The 13178-nt window shown below is 49.3% G+C and overlaps 1 protein-coding gene and 1 non-coding gene across 22 annotated transcripts in view; one reads left to right on the top strand and one right to left on the bottom strand.

The window, feature by feature from the left end:
* The window catches only part of Odf2 (outer dense fiber of sperm tails 2), a 38139-nt gene extending 25436 nt beyond the window's left edge, over positions 1-12703 (top strand). For 18 of the 21 annotated variants that reach the window (XM_028883279.2, XM_028883270.2, XM_028883277.2 and 15 more), the window contains 8 exons: positions 448-583; positions 3330-3440; positions 3555-3659; positions 4587-4745; positions 6241-6341; positions 8390-8552; positions 9099-9224; positions 11397-12703. In XM_028883279.2, coding sequence (XP_028739112.1) covers positions 448-583; positions 3330-3440; positions 3555-3659; positions 4587-4745; positions 6241-6341; positions 8390-8552; positions 9099-9224; positions 11397-11588 — 1093 coding nt within the window. In that variant the 3' untranslated portion in view covers positions 11589-12703. Of the gene's footprint in view, positions 1-447; positions 584-3329; positions 3441-3554; positions 3660-4586; positions 4914-6240; positions 6342-8389; positions 8553-9098; positions 9225-11396 lie in introns of those variants that run through there. The other 3 variants (XM_028883283.2, XM_028883284.2, XM_037204610.1) reach the window with 1 other exon arrangement.
* On the bottom strand, positions 12372-12475 carry LOC114702802. Its single transcript, XR_003736041.1, has one exon. It is a non-coding gene; the product is annotated as a U6 spliceosomal RNA (small nuclear RNA).
* Positions 12704-13178: the final 475 nt, after the last annotated feature.

Raw genomic sequence — 13178 nt, 5'->3', positions numbered from 1 at the left:
AGATACTGGGGTAAATGCTGAGAGATCAGAGAGACAGAGGAACAAGCCACTGCCACATCTCACCTCGCCAGCTCCACAAATCCTCTGAAGTCTCTGCGTCCTCAGCCAAAAGCCAAAAAGGGGCTTTTGCTGAAGAGCTTTGGCCAAAAAGCTTTAGTTCCTGTCTCTTCACACCTTATATACCTTTCTCTGCCCAGCCATATTACTTACTTCCTAGTGCTGGGATTAAAGGCGTGTGTGCTTCCCAAATACTGGGATTAAAGGTGTGTGCCACCACTGCCTGGCCTCTTGTTTAATCTAGTAGCTTGTTCTGTTCTCTGATCTTCAGGCAAATTTTATTAGGGTACACAGTATAGCACCATACCATAAGGTAGAAATGGTCTTTGGTGGGGGTGGACTCCATTCCTACAAAGATCTGGGAATTGATTCTATCTGCTGATCTTCCAGCCGGGTGACAGATCTTGTAAACCAACAACAAAGCTTGGAGGAGAAGATGCGGGAAGACCGGGACAGCCTTGTGGAGAGACTGCACCGGCAGACTGCCGAGTATTCTGCATTCAAGCTAGAGAACGAGAGGCTCAAGGTCTGGATGCAAACTGAGAGCTGGGAGGCCAAGGGCAGGCTGGCCTCAGTGGGCCAGATGAGTCTGGGGTCTTCTGAGGGCCTGGGCAGCATGTTGATAAAGGGAATGCTCTGGTGTCAGTGAGTCAGGCCGCAGAGCTGTGGGGGGGGGGGGGGACGACGACACATTTAATCATTTATTGCTGCAGCTCCCTGAATGGGGGATGAGTCCTGCTGAGAATATTGTAACTCATGTGAAATGCTTACATGATGCATTTAGTGAACACTTGGATAACAGAATTCACTGACTTTGGCCCTAACCATGGCTCTCTAAGGGTCTGCTGGGTACTTCACACAATTTCAATTTAACTTCCAATTGTATGTTGACTAATTTTGGTTAATAAGGAAATTGAACTGGGGTGTAGCTTATTTTAGAGCTCTTGCCTAGCAAGCCTGGGGTCCTAGGTTTGGTTTCTAACCTGCCAAAGATAATAAAGAAAGCAAGGCTTAGCCAGGCAGTAGTGGCACACCCTTTAATCCCAGCACTCAGGAGGTAGAGGCAGGCAGATCTCTGAGTTCGAGGCCAGCCTGGTCTACAAAGTGAGTTCCAGGACATCCAGAGCTATACAGAGAAAACATGAATTGAAAAAAAAAAAAGCAAAGCTCAAAGAGGTTTTTGCCCAAGGATGTATTTGGAGTTGGGATTTGAAATTGAGAATGATTCTGTAAACCCAGCTATTTATTACTGGATGTGGAGGTACATGCCTGTAATCTCAGCACTAAGGAAACTGAGGCAGGAGGATCACTGTAAGTTTATTAATTTGAGAAAACCTGGCGCACAGAATGAGATGTGCCTCAAACAACCCGACCCAAACTTCAAGTAGATTCCTGACTCAGACCAAACTCCTGAACAGAGGTGACATTTCAGAGAAGATTTTCCCTCTGATTTTAGTTTTTGTTAGGCAAGACAAGTATGACATGGAAAAGTATACAAATCCTTAACTTTCCATGATGTGAACAGCTTTTCAATCACTGAAAGTTCCAAGCACCCTGGAACGCTTGTAAAGGCAGCTGCTGACTGTCATCACAGATCCATCTGTGGGCTCAGCACAGTGTGGAATTTACTCCTCGCGGCTGTAGGTGGGAGCTGGGAGGTGGATCCACTAGTGTTGGTCTCCTTTACTGGTAGTGGCCGTCTCTTGGGTGTATGTAGTTGGTTATACTCCTTGAAATAGAATTGGGAGGTCATCTGCTGATTCAGCCTTAGCAGATGTTAACAAGTGGCAAAATAGTTGTATACCTTGTTTCCACTGGTGACAAGTCAATGTCAACAGTTGCCATGTGTCCCCTTGGCAACACTTGGTATTATTATCAGTCTTTTTTATTTTTACTGCATTGTTAGACGCCCTGAAAATACCTTCCAGAGGGTCAGGAGTAGGGACACACGGGCTGAAGGACAGCATGGGTAGACTATGTACAATGAGTTTCAGGCCAACTTAGGATACATAGAGACCCCATCTCAAATAATATGAATAACCTCCAAATCCAGCACTTAGGGATTAGTTACAGCATGGTATATCCCATGTAGAATATACACTGTAGCCTTTGAAAGTGTTGCCTATGGAAGTATATCCTCTTAGACAGTCAGATATGTTCCTAGGAACCATCACAGAAGCTGGGGGTGTGGCTCAGTGGTAGATTGAGCAGCTGGCATGCACTCAGGCCCAGGGCTCCTTGTCCAGCACTGGACAGGTCTCTGTCATCATCGTCACAGTGAGTGTGATTGTCCTGATGGGAACAGTCAAGCGCACTCGCACCCTTCACCCAGCCAGTGCTCTGAAGCTTTTCTTCTGCTTCCTGCTCCCTCCTCTTCCTCTTCTCTTCCTCTCTTCATCTGTGGTGCTGGATCATTGTCTTAAGCCTTTCTTTGTTCCTCCTCTCCCTCCCCACTTTCACCCCCCCCCTTTTGATAGTGTATTGTCATGCCTTAACGAACCTCACACTTGGACAGTCCTGCCTCAGCCCACTGAGGGCTGGGGTTAAATGTGCCACCACTCATCTGTTTGTTTGTTCACGCTGCTGCTTGCTCCTCGTTCTTTTTATCTGTATTACAAAACCAGTTAAGTGTCAGGTAACTGTCTGAGAGACATGAGGGAACTCATTGTCTTGAAAATACATTTACAACATATTGTTGTTAAAAAGTATTTTGCACCAGGCATGGTGGCACACGCCTTTGATCCCAGCACTCAGGAGGCAGAGCCAGGCGGATCTCTGTGAGTTCGAGGCCAGCCTGGGCTACAGAGGGAGTTCCAAGAAAGGCGCAAAGCTACACAGAGGAAACCCTGTCTGGAAAAAACAAACAAACAACAACAACAAAAAAAAGTATTTTGCAAGTTTTAAAAGCATTATATAATTTGTTTATTCATGAAAAAAGTTATAGAACAATAGCTATTTGGGCAAATCTTGAGCCTTGGGCATGTGATCCATGTGTTTTATATTCATTTTCTTTCTAGAATGCTAGACAAGTCCATTATCACTTGGCTACACCAGCCCTCTATTCCCTTCAGATTTTGTATATTGCTTTAGGGATAAGAAATAACATTTATCTGTCATCGTCTCTGTCTAATGGAGGGGTCACATTAGGAGTCTTACCTGGAAACTCGCTGATGAAAATTTCTGTATAGGGGCATGTTCTTTGCTGGTTTCTACAAGTAGACAGAGGGTAAGGAGGCCCTGATCTTGAACCTTCTTTCTGGTTGCTTCTTTAGGCTAGCTTCGCCCCTATGGAGGACAAACTCAACCAGGCTCATCTGGAGGTCCAGCAGCTGAAGGCATCGGTGAAGAACTACGAGGGAATGATCGACAACTATAAGAGCCAGGTAGACCCCTTGGGTAGCCTGGGCCCCTGCTTGGCAGCTCACCGCGAGACCTGAGGGAAAGGGTGCGAGGAGAGGGCTCAGCCCAAGAGCACCCATTGTGGTTTTGTTCCCTAGGTGATGAAAACCAGATTGGAGGCTGATGAAGTGGCTGCCCAGCTAGAGCGCTGCGACAAAGAGAACAAGATGCTTAAAGATGAGATGAACAAAGAGATTGAAGCGGTACTGTCCCTTCCTCGCTCTTCTCCCTGCCCTGTCCCAAGTGTCTGTCCAGTGGCACCGTGTGGCCTTGACCCTGCCTCGTGGCTCACAAGAGACTGTTTTCTGGCTGGTCCCCCACCATGTGTGTGTTCCTTCCCTCTGTGGTGTCCCCTTCCTGGCCTTTCTCTGTACTATGATCTTTGTTTCCATTTTCTCCCCTTGTGGGTTTTTTTTTTCTTTCTCTTTTCCCTTTCCTCAAGAAAACAAAGCCCCTCCTGCTTGGGGCATTTAGGTGGAGTCAGATATTAGGTGGAGTGGCTAGGTATTTGAATACCTACTTTATTCTGCCTGGAACCTTTGTTCTTGTAGCATCTGCAAATGTGCCTCTCATCTCCTCTGGAAGGATCTTTCTTCTGGAGCTGTTGGCTGATTGGTGTACAGAGACTGCCTTAAAGATAACCTTGGAGACCGCCCGAGTCAGGCTCAGGCTCTGGTCTCTTGAGCAGCTCACTGCCGGTCTCTGGTCCTCAGTCTTGTTAAAGCTCATGGGTGGGCCAGGGCCAGCTATGTCTAGTTCCCTCCTGGTCTGTGTATCGTCAGGGCTGCCTTCCTAGGGGAGCTGAAATTACACCAGCCTGTAATCCTGACTTTTCCAGGTTTTAGTTAAATCCTTTTGTGGTTAGAACTGTTCCTTCATTAGTGTTCAAATAAAGTGACGGCAGAGGCCTCAGGGTTGGTGCTGAACCTGGTGTTGCCACTGAACGAACCTTGCTGACTGCATGAGTGGCCACCTCAAGTGTCGAGGCAGGCCCAAGTCGGGGAGGAGGCCGACTGCTGCCTGTGGGGTTTCGAGATCAGGACTGGGGCAGTGCTGCTGTACTCTAGAGGAAGGCCCATCCGGTTCTCAGTCAGGATCTTGCCAACAGTGGGCTTCTTCTCCTGCTTCAGGCCCGCCGGCAGTTCCAGTCGCAGCTGGCTGACCTGCAACAGCTGCCTGACATCCTCAAGATCACAGAGGCCAAGTTGGCTGAGTGCCAAGACCAGCTGCAGGGCTACGAGAGGAAGAATATCGACCTCACAGCCATCATTTCAGACCTGCGCAGCCGGGTAAGGGACTGGCAGAAGGGATCCCACGAACTGGCTCGAGCAGGGTCCCGCTTACCGAGATGAGCTGCACGCCCCCCAAGGGAGGACCACTTCCTTTTTCTTGGCTGCCGATTTCTGAAAGGAGTGAGCTATCATCAGTGCTGTGAAATAAAAGTCTGGTGTGCCAAATGCTTCGTGTTGCACAAAATGATTGTAGCTATAGGACTCGCCACTCGGGAGCGTTTGGGCCCTCCTGCCATGGCCACCCACGTGCTCCGTGCTCTACCTACTTCCGCCCTGCGTATCCTGCCGCTGTGCTCCGACCCGCAGCCACAGAAAGGAGACCCAGCAGAGACCTGGCCATTGCTTGTCCTTTGTTCCATCTCTCTCAAGCTTTAACTGCCTCTCCTTGTTCTCCACAGATGTACCACCTGGGATTCTGTTCTGAGAGACAAGCAAGCAGCCCCTTTGCCCAGAAGCAATGTCTCTCCCTTACTGGAACCTTGTCTCCTGCCTGCATTGTCCAAGACATCTTATACCACTCAGTCTACTCACTTTTTTCTGACTTGGGCAGGTCTCTACCCTTTTAGTTTTTGAGACAGGGTCTCGTAGCCCAGACTGAACTTACTGTAGCCAAGGATGACCTTAGACGCCTAATCTTGCCTCTCCCTCCGAGAATGCTGGGGTTGTGGTCCTGCACCACTGTACCCCACTCCTCTCCAGAAGTGCTTCCTTGGGTAGCCAGAAAGGGAAGCTGCTGTTCTGTTTGTTCTGGGCATCTGGCCTGCTCCAGCAGGCTGACATTTTATCCCCCAGAAACCTGATGCAGTGTATGGGTTATTTCTCCAGTGACAGCCTGAGACCTAGAGGGGACAAGTGAGTTCCTGTGTCACAGGGATACTTAGTATCCACAGGGCTTTGAATCCATTGCCTCAAGACTGTCCTTGTACCTGAGGTTCTCACATAAAGCAGCGCTCAGGGTAACTTCTTTTTTGGTTTGTTTGAGATAGGGTTTCTCTGTGTAGTTTTGTGCCTTTCCTGGAACTCACTTTGGAGACCAGGCTGGCCTCGAACTTACAGAGATCCGCCTGGCTCTGCCTCCCAAGTGCTGGGATTAAAGGTGTGTGCCACCACCGCCTGGCAGGGTAACTTCTCGGACTTGCCTACCTAAGTGAATCCAAGCTGCCCTTGCTGCATTCCCCCATTGAGGGAGCCGAAATCCGCGGTGCCAGAGCATAACTGGGAAAGCTCAGTGGTCTGTGGTACAGTGAGCCACTGCTAACGCCTCGTGTCTCCTACAGTCCCAGGTGGGCCCCTGGGGCTCCTCGCATCTACCCGGTTCTCCTCGTGTGGGAGGTAGAGTGGGCCCGCCCTGCCCTGCCCCTGCTCTTCTCTTCCAGGTTGTTCGTTGACTCTGGGGCATCTGCTGACATCACAGGGAGAAGGGAGAATTCCTCCATTACTTGCCCTTACGGGAAATTCCCTCGTAAACCAGTCTACGTTCCTGTCATTTTAGATCGAACACCAGGGGGACAAGCTGGAGATGGCGAGAGAGAAACATCAGGCTTCCCAGAAGGAAAATAAACAACTGAGTCTGAAGGTGGATGAACTGGAGAGGTTAGAGGCACTTGGTCCCATGTCTGTCCTCTTCCTAGGACTTGAGACTTTCTGCCGCTTAGCTGCTTTGTGCTTAGTGTGCCAAAGTGTTGGAGGGACTCAAGGCCCTGGAAGGTGCTAGGCAGAACTCAAAGGAAGAGCTGCTTGCATTTCAGTGGTAAGCCTTGTGGGTGAGAGAAGGGGGCGTCAACCTCGAGGGATGCAGTGTGACTGTATATGAACGAGGCCAGTCTTCTGGTAAGCACACTTAGGCCAAGCAGACCAGCAGGGCCTGCCTTGAATGAAGCAGCCCGAACGAACGCCAGTGTGCTGCTGAGCAGCATTCTTCCCACCGCCCTGATCTGACTCGTCCTACTTCAGACTGGTAAAGCAGTTCTAGGGGAGGCTTACACCGTCTGGCATCAGAAGCCCTGGCCTTGGGTCCAGTTCAGACACCTGCCTCCCTTGTGACCTTGGGTAGATCATTTAACTCTCCTGAACTCGTTTCCTCATCTGAGGAAGGATCACTGTAGGTGTAATCTCCCGGCTGATAGAGTCCGGCCAGTCCTCAGAGGGTCCTCATAAAGGGGTCTAGCACGTCACTTGCTTAGAGGTGTTCCAGATAAGCTAGTGGTAGATGTTTGTCAGCTGGTACTATTCTTGTTTTAACTCTGTGCATTTGTGGATATCTGGGAGTGTGTGTATGTGAGTACAGGTGCCCACAGAGGCCAGAGGGTCAGATCCCCTGCAGCTTGACTTACAGGCAGTTGTGGGCTGCCTGATGTGGGTGTCAGGAACTGAATTTGGGTCCTCTAAAGTGCACTATATGCTCTTAACCACCGAGCCATCTTTCTAGCCCCGTTTTAGACCTACTTTTAATTTATTAGTATTTATTTGTGCCCAGCATGGGCACCTGCATGGGTGTGGAGGTCCGAGGACGACTTCTGGGAGTCCGTTCTCTTCTTCCACCCTGTGGGGTCCTGGGGACTGAACTCAGGTCGTGGGGCTTGGCAGCAAGCACCTGTACCCACTGAGTCGTATTTTGCCAGCCCTGTATTTTGGCTCTTTGAGACGGAGTCTCAACCTGTGGCTTGCAACTCGTTCCTCTTGCCTTAGCCCCCGGCATACTGGGGTCATTGGTGTGAACTACCCAAATGGTGGTGACTATGAGGAAGCCACGCTCAGGAAAAGGCGGTTACTTGCCCAGATGGACACAGCTGGTGCCTACGAAAGCTGTTCTTATGCTGGAAACTCTTCCTCCAGAACCATGTTGGCACCTGTAAGCAGAGGACTGGGAGTCTGAGGCAGGAGGATTGCTGCCACCTAGAGGATATCCTGGGTTATGTAATAAGACACGGCCTCAAAAAATAAAAACAAAAACCAGGAGACTAAGAACTCAGGTCTTAGGGTCTTAATTGCCCTAGAAGCCAGTACAGCCTCCAGTGGGGCTGGAACAGTCCAGTGGGGCTGGAACAGTCCAGTGGGGCTGGAACAGTCCAGTGGGGCTGGAACAGCTGGCCTCCTGTGTTTCACCTCTGCTCCGCCAAGCTGGCCCACAAAATGTAGCCGGGTTCAGCAGGACTTGCAGTGTTCACTAAAGGGGAAGGTGTCCTGGAAGAGCAGGGGAGACCTTGTGTAAAGTGCAGAAGAGGTGCTGTGTGGCTCAGCTGAAGCCTTTTTACTGGGCTGGGGTTTGGTAACAGACCTGCCAGCTGTGCTGACTTCATTCCCGTTCTTCCTGCTTCTCTCGGGCTCTGCTCCCTTACTCCTGGAATGGACTGACAATGGCAGGCCTCTGTGAGCTGCAGAAGCTGTTCTCTGTCGTGCACACGCAGTTACACGTGCATTCTTCCTTCTCCACGCTGTCCCGTGACCCACCTGTGACCAGTTGCACAGACCAGCAGCCACCTTGCTTATCTGAAAATACTTTGTTTCTTCTTGTGGCTCCTTAGAGATTCACGGAGATTCTTCAAGAGATGTGATCCCCAGCTCAGGGGAGGCAGCAGCCCCCTGGCAGTGGATCAAGACAAGTGGGTCATTGCAGGGTCTAATGGAGTGCTTTCACCTAGGAAATTGGAGGCCACCAGCGCCCAGAATGTCGAGTTCCTACAGGTGATTGCCAAGAGGGAGGAGGCAATTCACCAGGCTCAGCTGCGGCTGGAGGAGAAAACGAGGGAGTGTGGATCCTTGGCGAGGCAGCTGGAGAGTGCCATTGAAGACGCCAGGCGGCAGGTCAGTTGTGTGTCCTAGCCTTACTCAGCCTCCTTTCCCATCTGAAGACTGGGTACAATAGTACCTTCCTCCTGAATGTGTTGTAAGGATGAAATAGATAACTGTTGTAGAGGATCAGCCCTTTTTATAGGATGATCCTATATTATTCACTTTCTGCCCTCGTGAGACTCAGAAAAGCTTTTTCACATTTTGGGGATGCTGGAAAGGGGCAGGCAAAGGTGGCTGTAAGAATTCCCCTCTAGGCCGGGCGGTGGTGGTGCACACCTTTAATCCCAGCACTCGGGAGGCAGAGCCAGGCGGATCTCTCTGTGAGTTCGAGGCCAGCCTGGGCTACCAAATGAGTTCCAGGAAAGGCACAAAGCTACACAGAGAAACCCTGTCTTAAAAAACCAAAAAAAAAAAAAAAAAAACTCCCCTCTAGTTAGCTTCTGCTCCAAGGCCCCAGGGAAATTTTGCATAACGATGTGCCAGTGGGCTGTGACTGGTTAGTGGGAGTGACTAGCCTTCTCTGCAGGTCAGGCAGCCCTACCTCTCCCTTGTGTGCAGGTGGAGCAAACCAAGGAGCAGGCACTCTCCAAGGAGCGAGCAGCTCAGAGCAAAATTCTGGACCTTGAGACACAGCTGAGTAGGACCAAGACGGAGCTGAGCCAGCTGCGGCGGACTCGTGATGATGTGAGTTGGGCAGGGCTCCCTTGGGCTGCAGGCAAAACCGTCTCCTGGTGTTTGCAGGAGTCTCAGAGAGGTTATATCTCCCGTCACCTTGCCACCGGAGGAGGATATTCTGGGTGACCTCCTTCCCCTTTTTTGGTACTAGGGATTGAACTCAGGGCCTTGACTGTTAGGCAAGCTGTACCACTGACCTATGGCTCCTGTTACATCCCTTCTTAAAATCAAAAAATTACAGGGTGTCATCTATATCCATAAACACATATTGTACAGGTGGACAGTTTTTTGCATATCCATAAACTTACGTGACTACCACATTTCTGGTAGTGCTAAAAGGTGAGCGAGAAGCTGCCTCCATGTGAGCGGCTGAGAGAGAGTCAAAGTAAGCAAAAATAGCTCCTATTCCAGAGAGAGGAAGAACTTTGAAACCCACAACGGAAATAAAAGAAAGCCTGAAAAGTCCAGAGGAAAAGAGGGCAACTCCCTGAGCAGAGACCAGCGGTGTTTGTCTGCTGGTCCAGAGAGGGAGCTGCAGCCCCGCCACGCATCTTTGTGTCTTCCCCCGTGGTAGTGCTAGGGGTTGAGCCTTCCAGAGTAGGCTGTTCAATAGACTCCCCCAGATGCGCCTGGAGAGCAGCTCAGCAGATGTGGACACTGATTGCTCTTGGGGAGACCTGGGTTCGGTTCCCACATGGGTGGCGGCAGCTCAGTCTGTAACTGCAGCTCTTTTGGCACACTGGTTAAAGATTCTTGCCGTTTGATCATGAGGACTGGAGTTCGTATCCCAGCACCCAGGCTTATTATGACTAAGTCAGGTGTTCCACAGATGCTTGTAACTCTAGTTCTGAGGACTTTGCTGCCCTCTCTCTGTCTTGGTATGCACCTGCATTTACCCACACGGTAAATAAGCAAACTACTAATACTGATAGAAGAGAATGTAAAACCCAAAACTAATCCAACCAACCAAAACAGCAACCAACAAAATTACAGGACTTGGTAAATAAAAGCTTCAGCTTACCCATGAGAAAGACAGACTAAACAATGTGTGTCCAAGAAATGAATATGTGTCTGTGGTGGGGGCTACCCACCACCCCCACATTTCCCCAGTGAACTCTTGAGTAGGAGCAGCAGGAAATATTGATAGAAGAATTAGAGAGGGGAGAAACAGATAGAAAATACAGGATAGCCTTGAGAGGGCCTGGAACCTATTCCATTGGGCCCCGACTGTCTCTGCCCTAGGGTATTTATAGGAATGCCCAGGGGTGGAGCAAAAGACCTCACCCCATTGCAACCAAGTGCAGACCATCTCAGACACCTGCATTCAGGCTTGGGGTCCAGTCATCCTTTTTATGCAGACCTGCTGGGGAAAGCCACTAGGAAACCTGAAAATGGGCTTCCACATGTGTCTACCTCACTGGTAGACACAGACAGATGCAGAGGATGAGAACCAATCTGCTATACTAATGGAATCCTGAAACAAGCTGGTGTAGGTATTCTGATGTCTGTGTAAACTTCAAGCCCAAATGAGAAGATTCAGAAGGTCACTCCAAATTAATAATAATTAAGCAAGAAGATGTTACAAGCCAGGTGTGGTGGCCCACATCTTTAATCTCAGCACTCTGGAAGCAGAGGCTGACAGATCTGTGAGTCTGAGGATAGCCAAGGCTACACAGAAAAACTCTGCCTCAAAAAAAACAAGAAGAGGAACTGGAGAGATGGCTCAGCAGTTAAGAGCATTGGCTGTTCTTCTGGAGGTCCTGAGTTCAATTCCCAGCAACCACATGGTGGCTCACAACCATCTATAATGATCTGGTGTCCTCTTCTGGATGCAGGCAGAAAAAGACCAAATAACAAAGGCAAACCTATAAAAATAAAACCCTCAGCCAGGTATGTTGACTCAGTGTATGTTGCCATAATCCCACAGTACTCAAGAGGTTAAGGCAGGAAAATAGCTAATTCAAGGCCATGTACTGAGTTGTCTGGGCAGCTTGGTGAGGACTTGGCTCAAAATAATAAAACAAAAAAGCAACTAACTCCCTCACCCAAGGGGAAAATCCCCATCTCCCTCGTAGGCCCTGGTGCCTCTCAGTGTTGACACCCTCTAAGTGAATGCCTTGGGCTCTGATTGCCCATTGTTACCTTCTTTACTCTTGGCTCCTGCTCTCTTCTCTCTGTCAGGCGGATCGTAGATACCAGAGCCGGCTGCAGGATCTGAAGGACCGCCTGGAGCAGTCTGAGAGCACCAACCGCAGCATGCAGAATTACGTCCAGTTCCTCAAGTCATCCTACGCCAACGTATTTGGGGATGGCCCCTATACTTCCTCTTACCTGACAAGCTCACCCATCCGCTCCCGGTCTCCCCCTGCCTGAGACCACCTGTCCAGGGGGTACAGCCCTTGCCTGATGCCAGGGAACTGAGGAGCTGCCATCCTGTAGCTGGCCAGCCCACTGGCTTTCTCTTCAGGTGACCAAATGTGCTCAGGGTCTGTTCCTCAACTCCTATTGGCAGCAAAGTCCCTAGAGCAGCTGGGGATGAATCAGGAAGAGGATGGTTCTCTTTCCTGATCCGCGAGCCTGGTGGAATTTTTCAGTCACCTTCACAGGCCTTCTATTTGCTACACTAGGTACCAGATTTTTTAAATGCCTGCTTCCTTTCCTCAGGGACTGTGTGGGTGGGCTTTCCCCTGCAGTCTCCTCCAACCCTCTTTCAGTGCATCCATGTCTTGGGTTCTCTGAGCTGAAGCAGCAGGAGTCCTCTTGGACTATGAACCACTTAAACCACTTACATCACCTTTTCCTTTTTTAATTTATTTTTATTTTATTTTTTACTAAAAATAAAACTTTATTGGTATTAAGAAATAGTGAAATCAGATAAATTAGTAACTAAGTGAGTGAGTCTGTGCTTTTATCAGCATAAAAATAAAATGGAGGCAGAAAGATACATTACTGCTGGCTCATGGAGGTAAGATGCTCACAGCTCCCTTTGCTCCTTTGGCATCTAGCGACAAGTGTCATGAAATGGAGCAGTCACAGCTACAGCAGTGAGCTGTGAATTGTTTGAGCACAGAGTGAACTGTGGCAGGTGTGCTCACTACAGTGTATTCTGGTTTCACGGTGCTGTTAACCCTTTGCTCACCAGCTCTCGATGGCAGGAAAAATATGGAATGCTTCAGGAATTTTCCTGTCGTCCTTGAGCAGGGGCCATGCCAGTCCTCTCGAAATTCCAATTTTAGCATACAGGCTGCCCAAGTGAGCACCACTTTTTCCTTCTTGATGGGTAGAGCAGGAATCGGTATTTTCTGTAGTGTCAATTGGAAACCTCCTAGAGGCCACTTGTCTCCAGCACTTCACAGAAGCTAATGTCCATCTGGCCTTACAAGTATAATCCCTATCTCATTGCTTTTCATTTCTCTTTGTATTTCTGGAGTTCATTTATTTTTGAAATTTTTGTGTGGTTTTACAGGAAATAAAAATTTTATTATCAGTTATTTAAGACTCCTTTGATTTCCTTTATCCTTCTCTCCTGACTTTATAAGAGTCTGCTGGGCAGTGGTGGCGCACGCCTTTAATCCCAGCACTCAAGAGCGGGCGGCTATCAGTGAGTTCGAGGCCAGCCTGGTCTACAGAGCGAGTTCCAGGACAGGCTCCAAAGCTACACAGAGAAACCCTGTCTTAAAAACAACAAAACAAAACAACCAAGTGTGGTGGTGCGCACCTGTCACCTAGTGACTTGGGAGGTGGAGGCAGGAGTTGTGTTCTCCACAGCTACAGAGTGAGTTGAAGCCAGCCTGGGCTATATGAGACCATGTCTGAATAGAAACAAAAATACTTTTAAATGATTTAATAAGATGCATGTGAGAGTCAGGCAGTGGTGGCACTCACTTTTAATCCCAGCACTCTGGAGGCAGAGGCAGGTGGATCTTTGTGAATTCGAGGCCAGCCTGGGCTACAGAGTGAGTT

The sequence above is a fragment of the Peromyscus leucopus genome, chromosome 4, assembly GCF_004664715.2.
Source record: "Peromyscus leucopus breed LL Stock chromosome 4, UCI_PerLeu_2.1, whole genome shotgun sequence".
Lineage (NCBI taxonomy): Eukaryota > Metazoa > Chordata > Mammalia > Rodentia > Cricetidae > Peromyscus > Peromyscus leucopus.
Note: the sequence above shows the minus strand (reverse complement) of the source record. Positions and strands in the feature narration are given on the sequence as shown.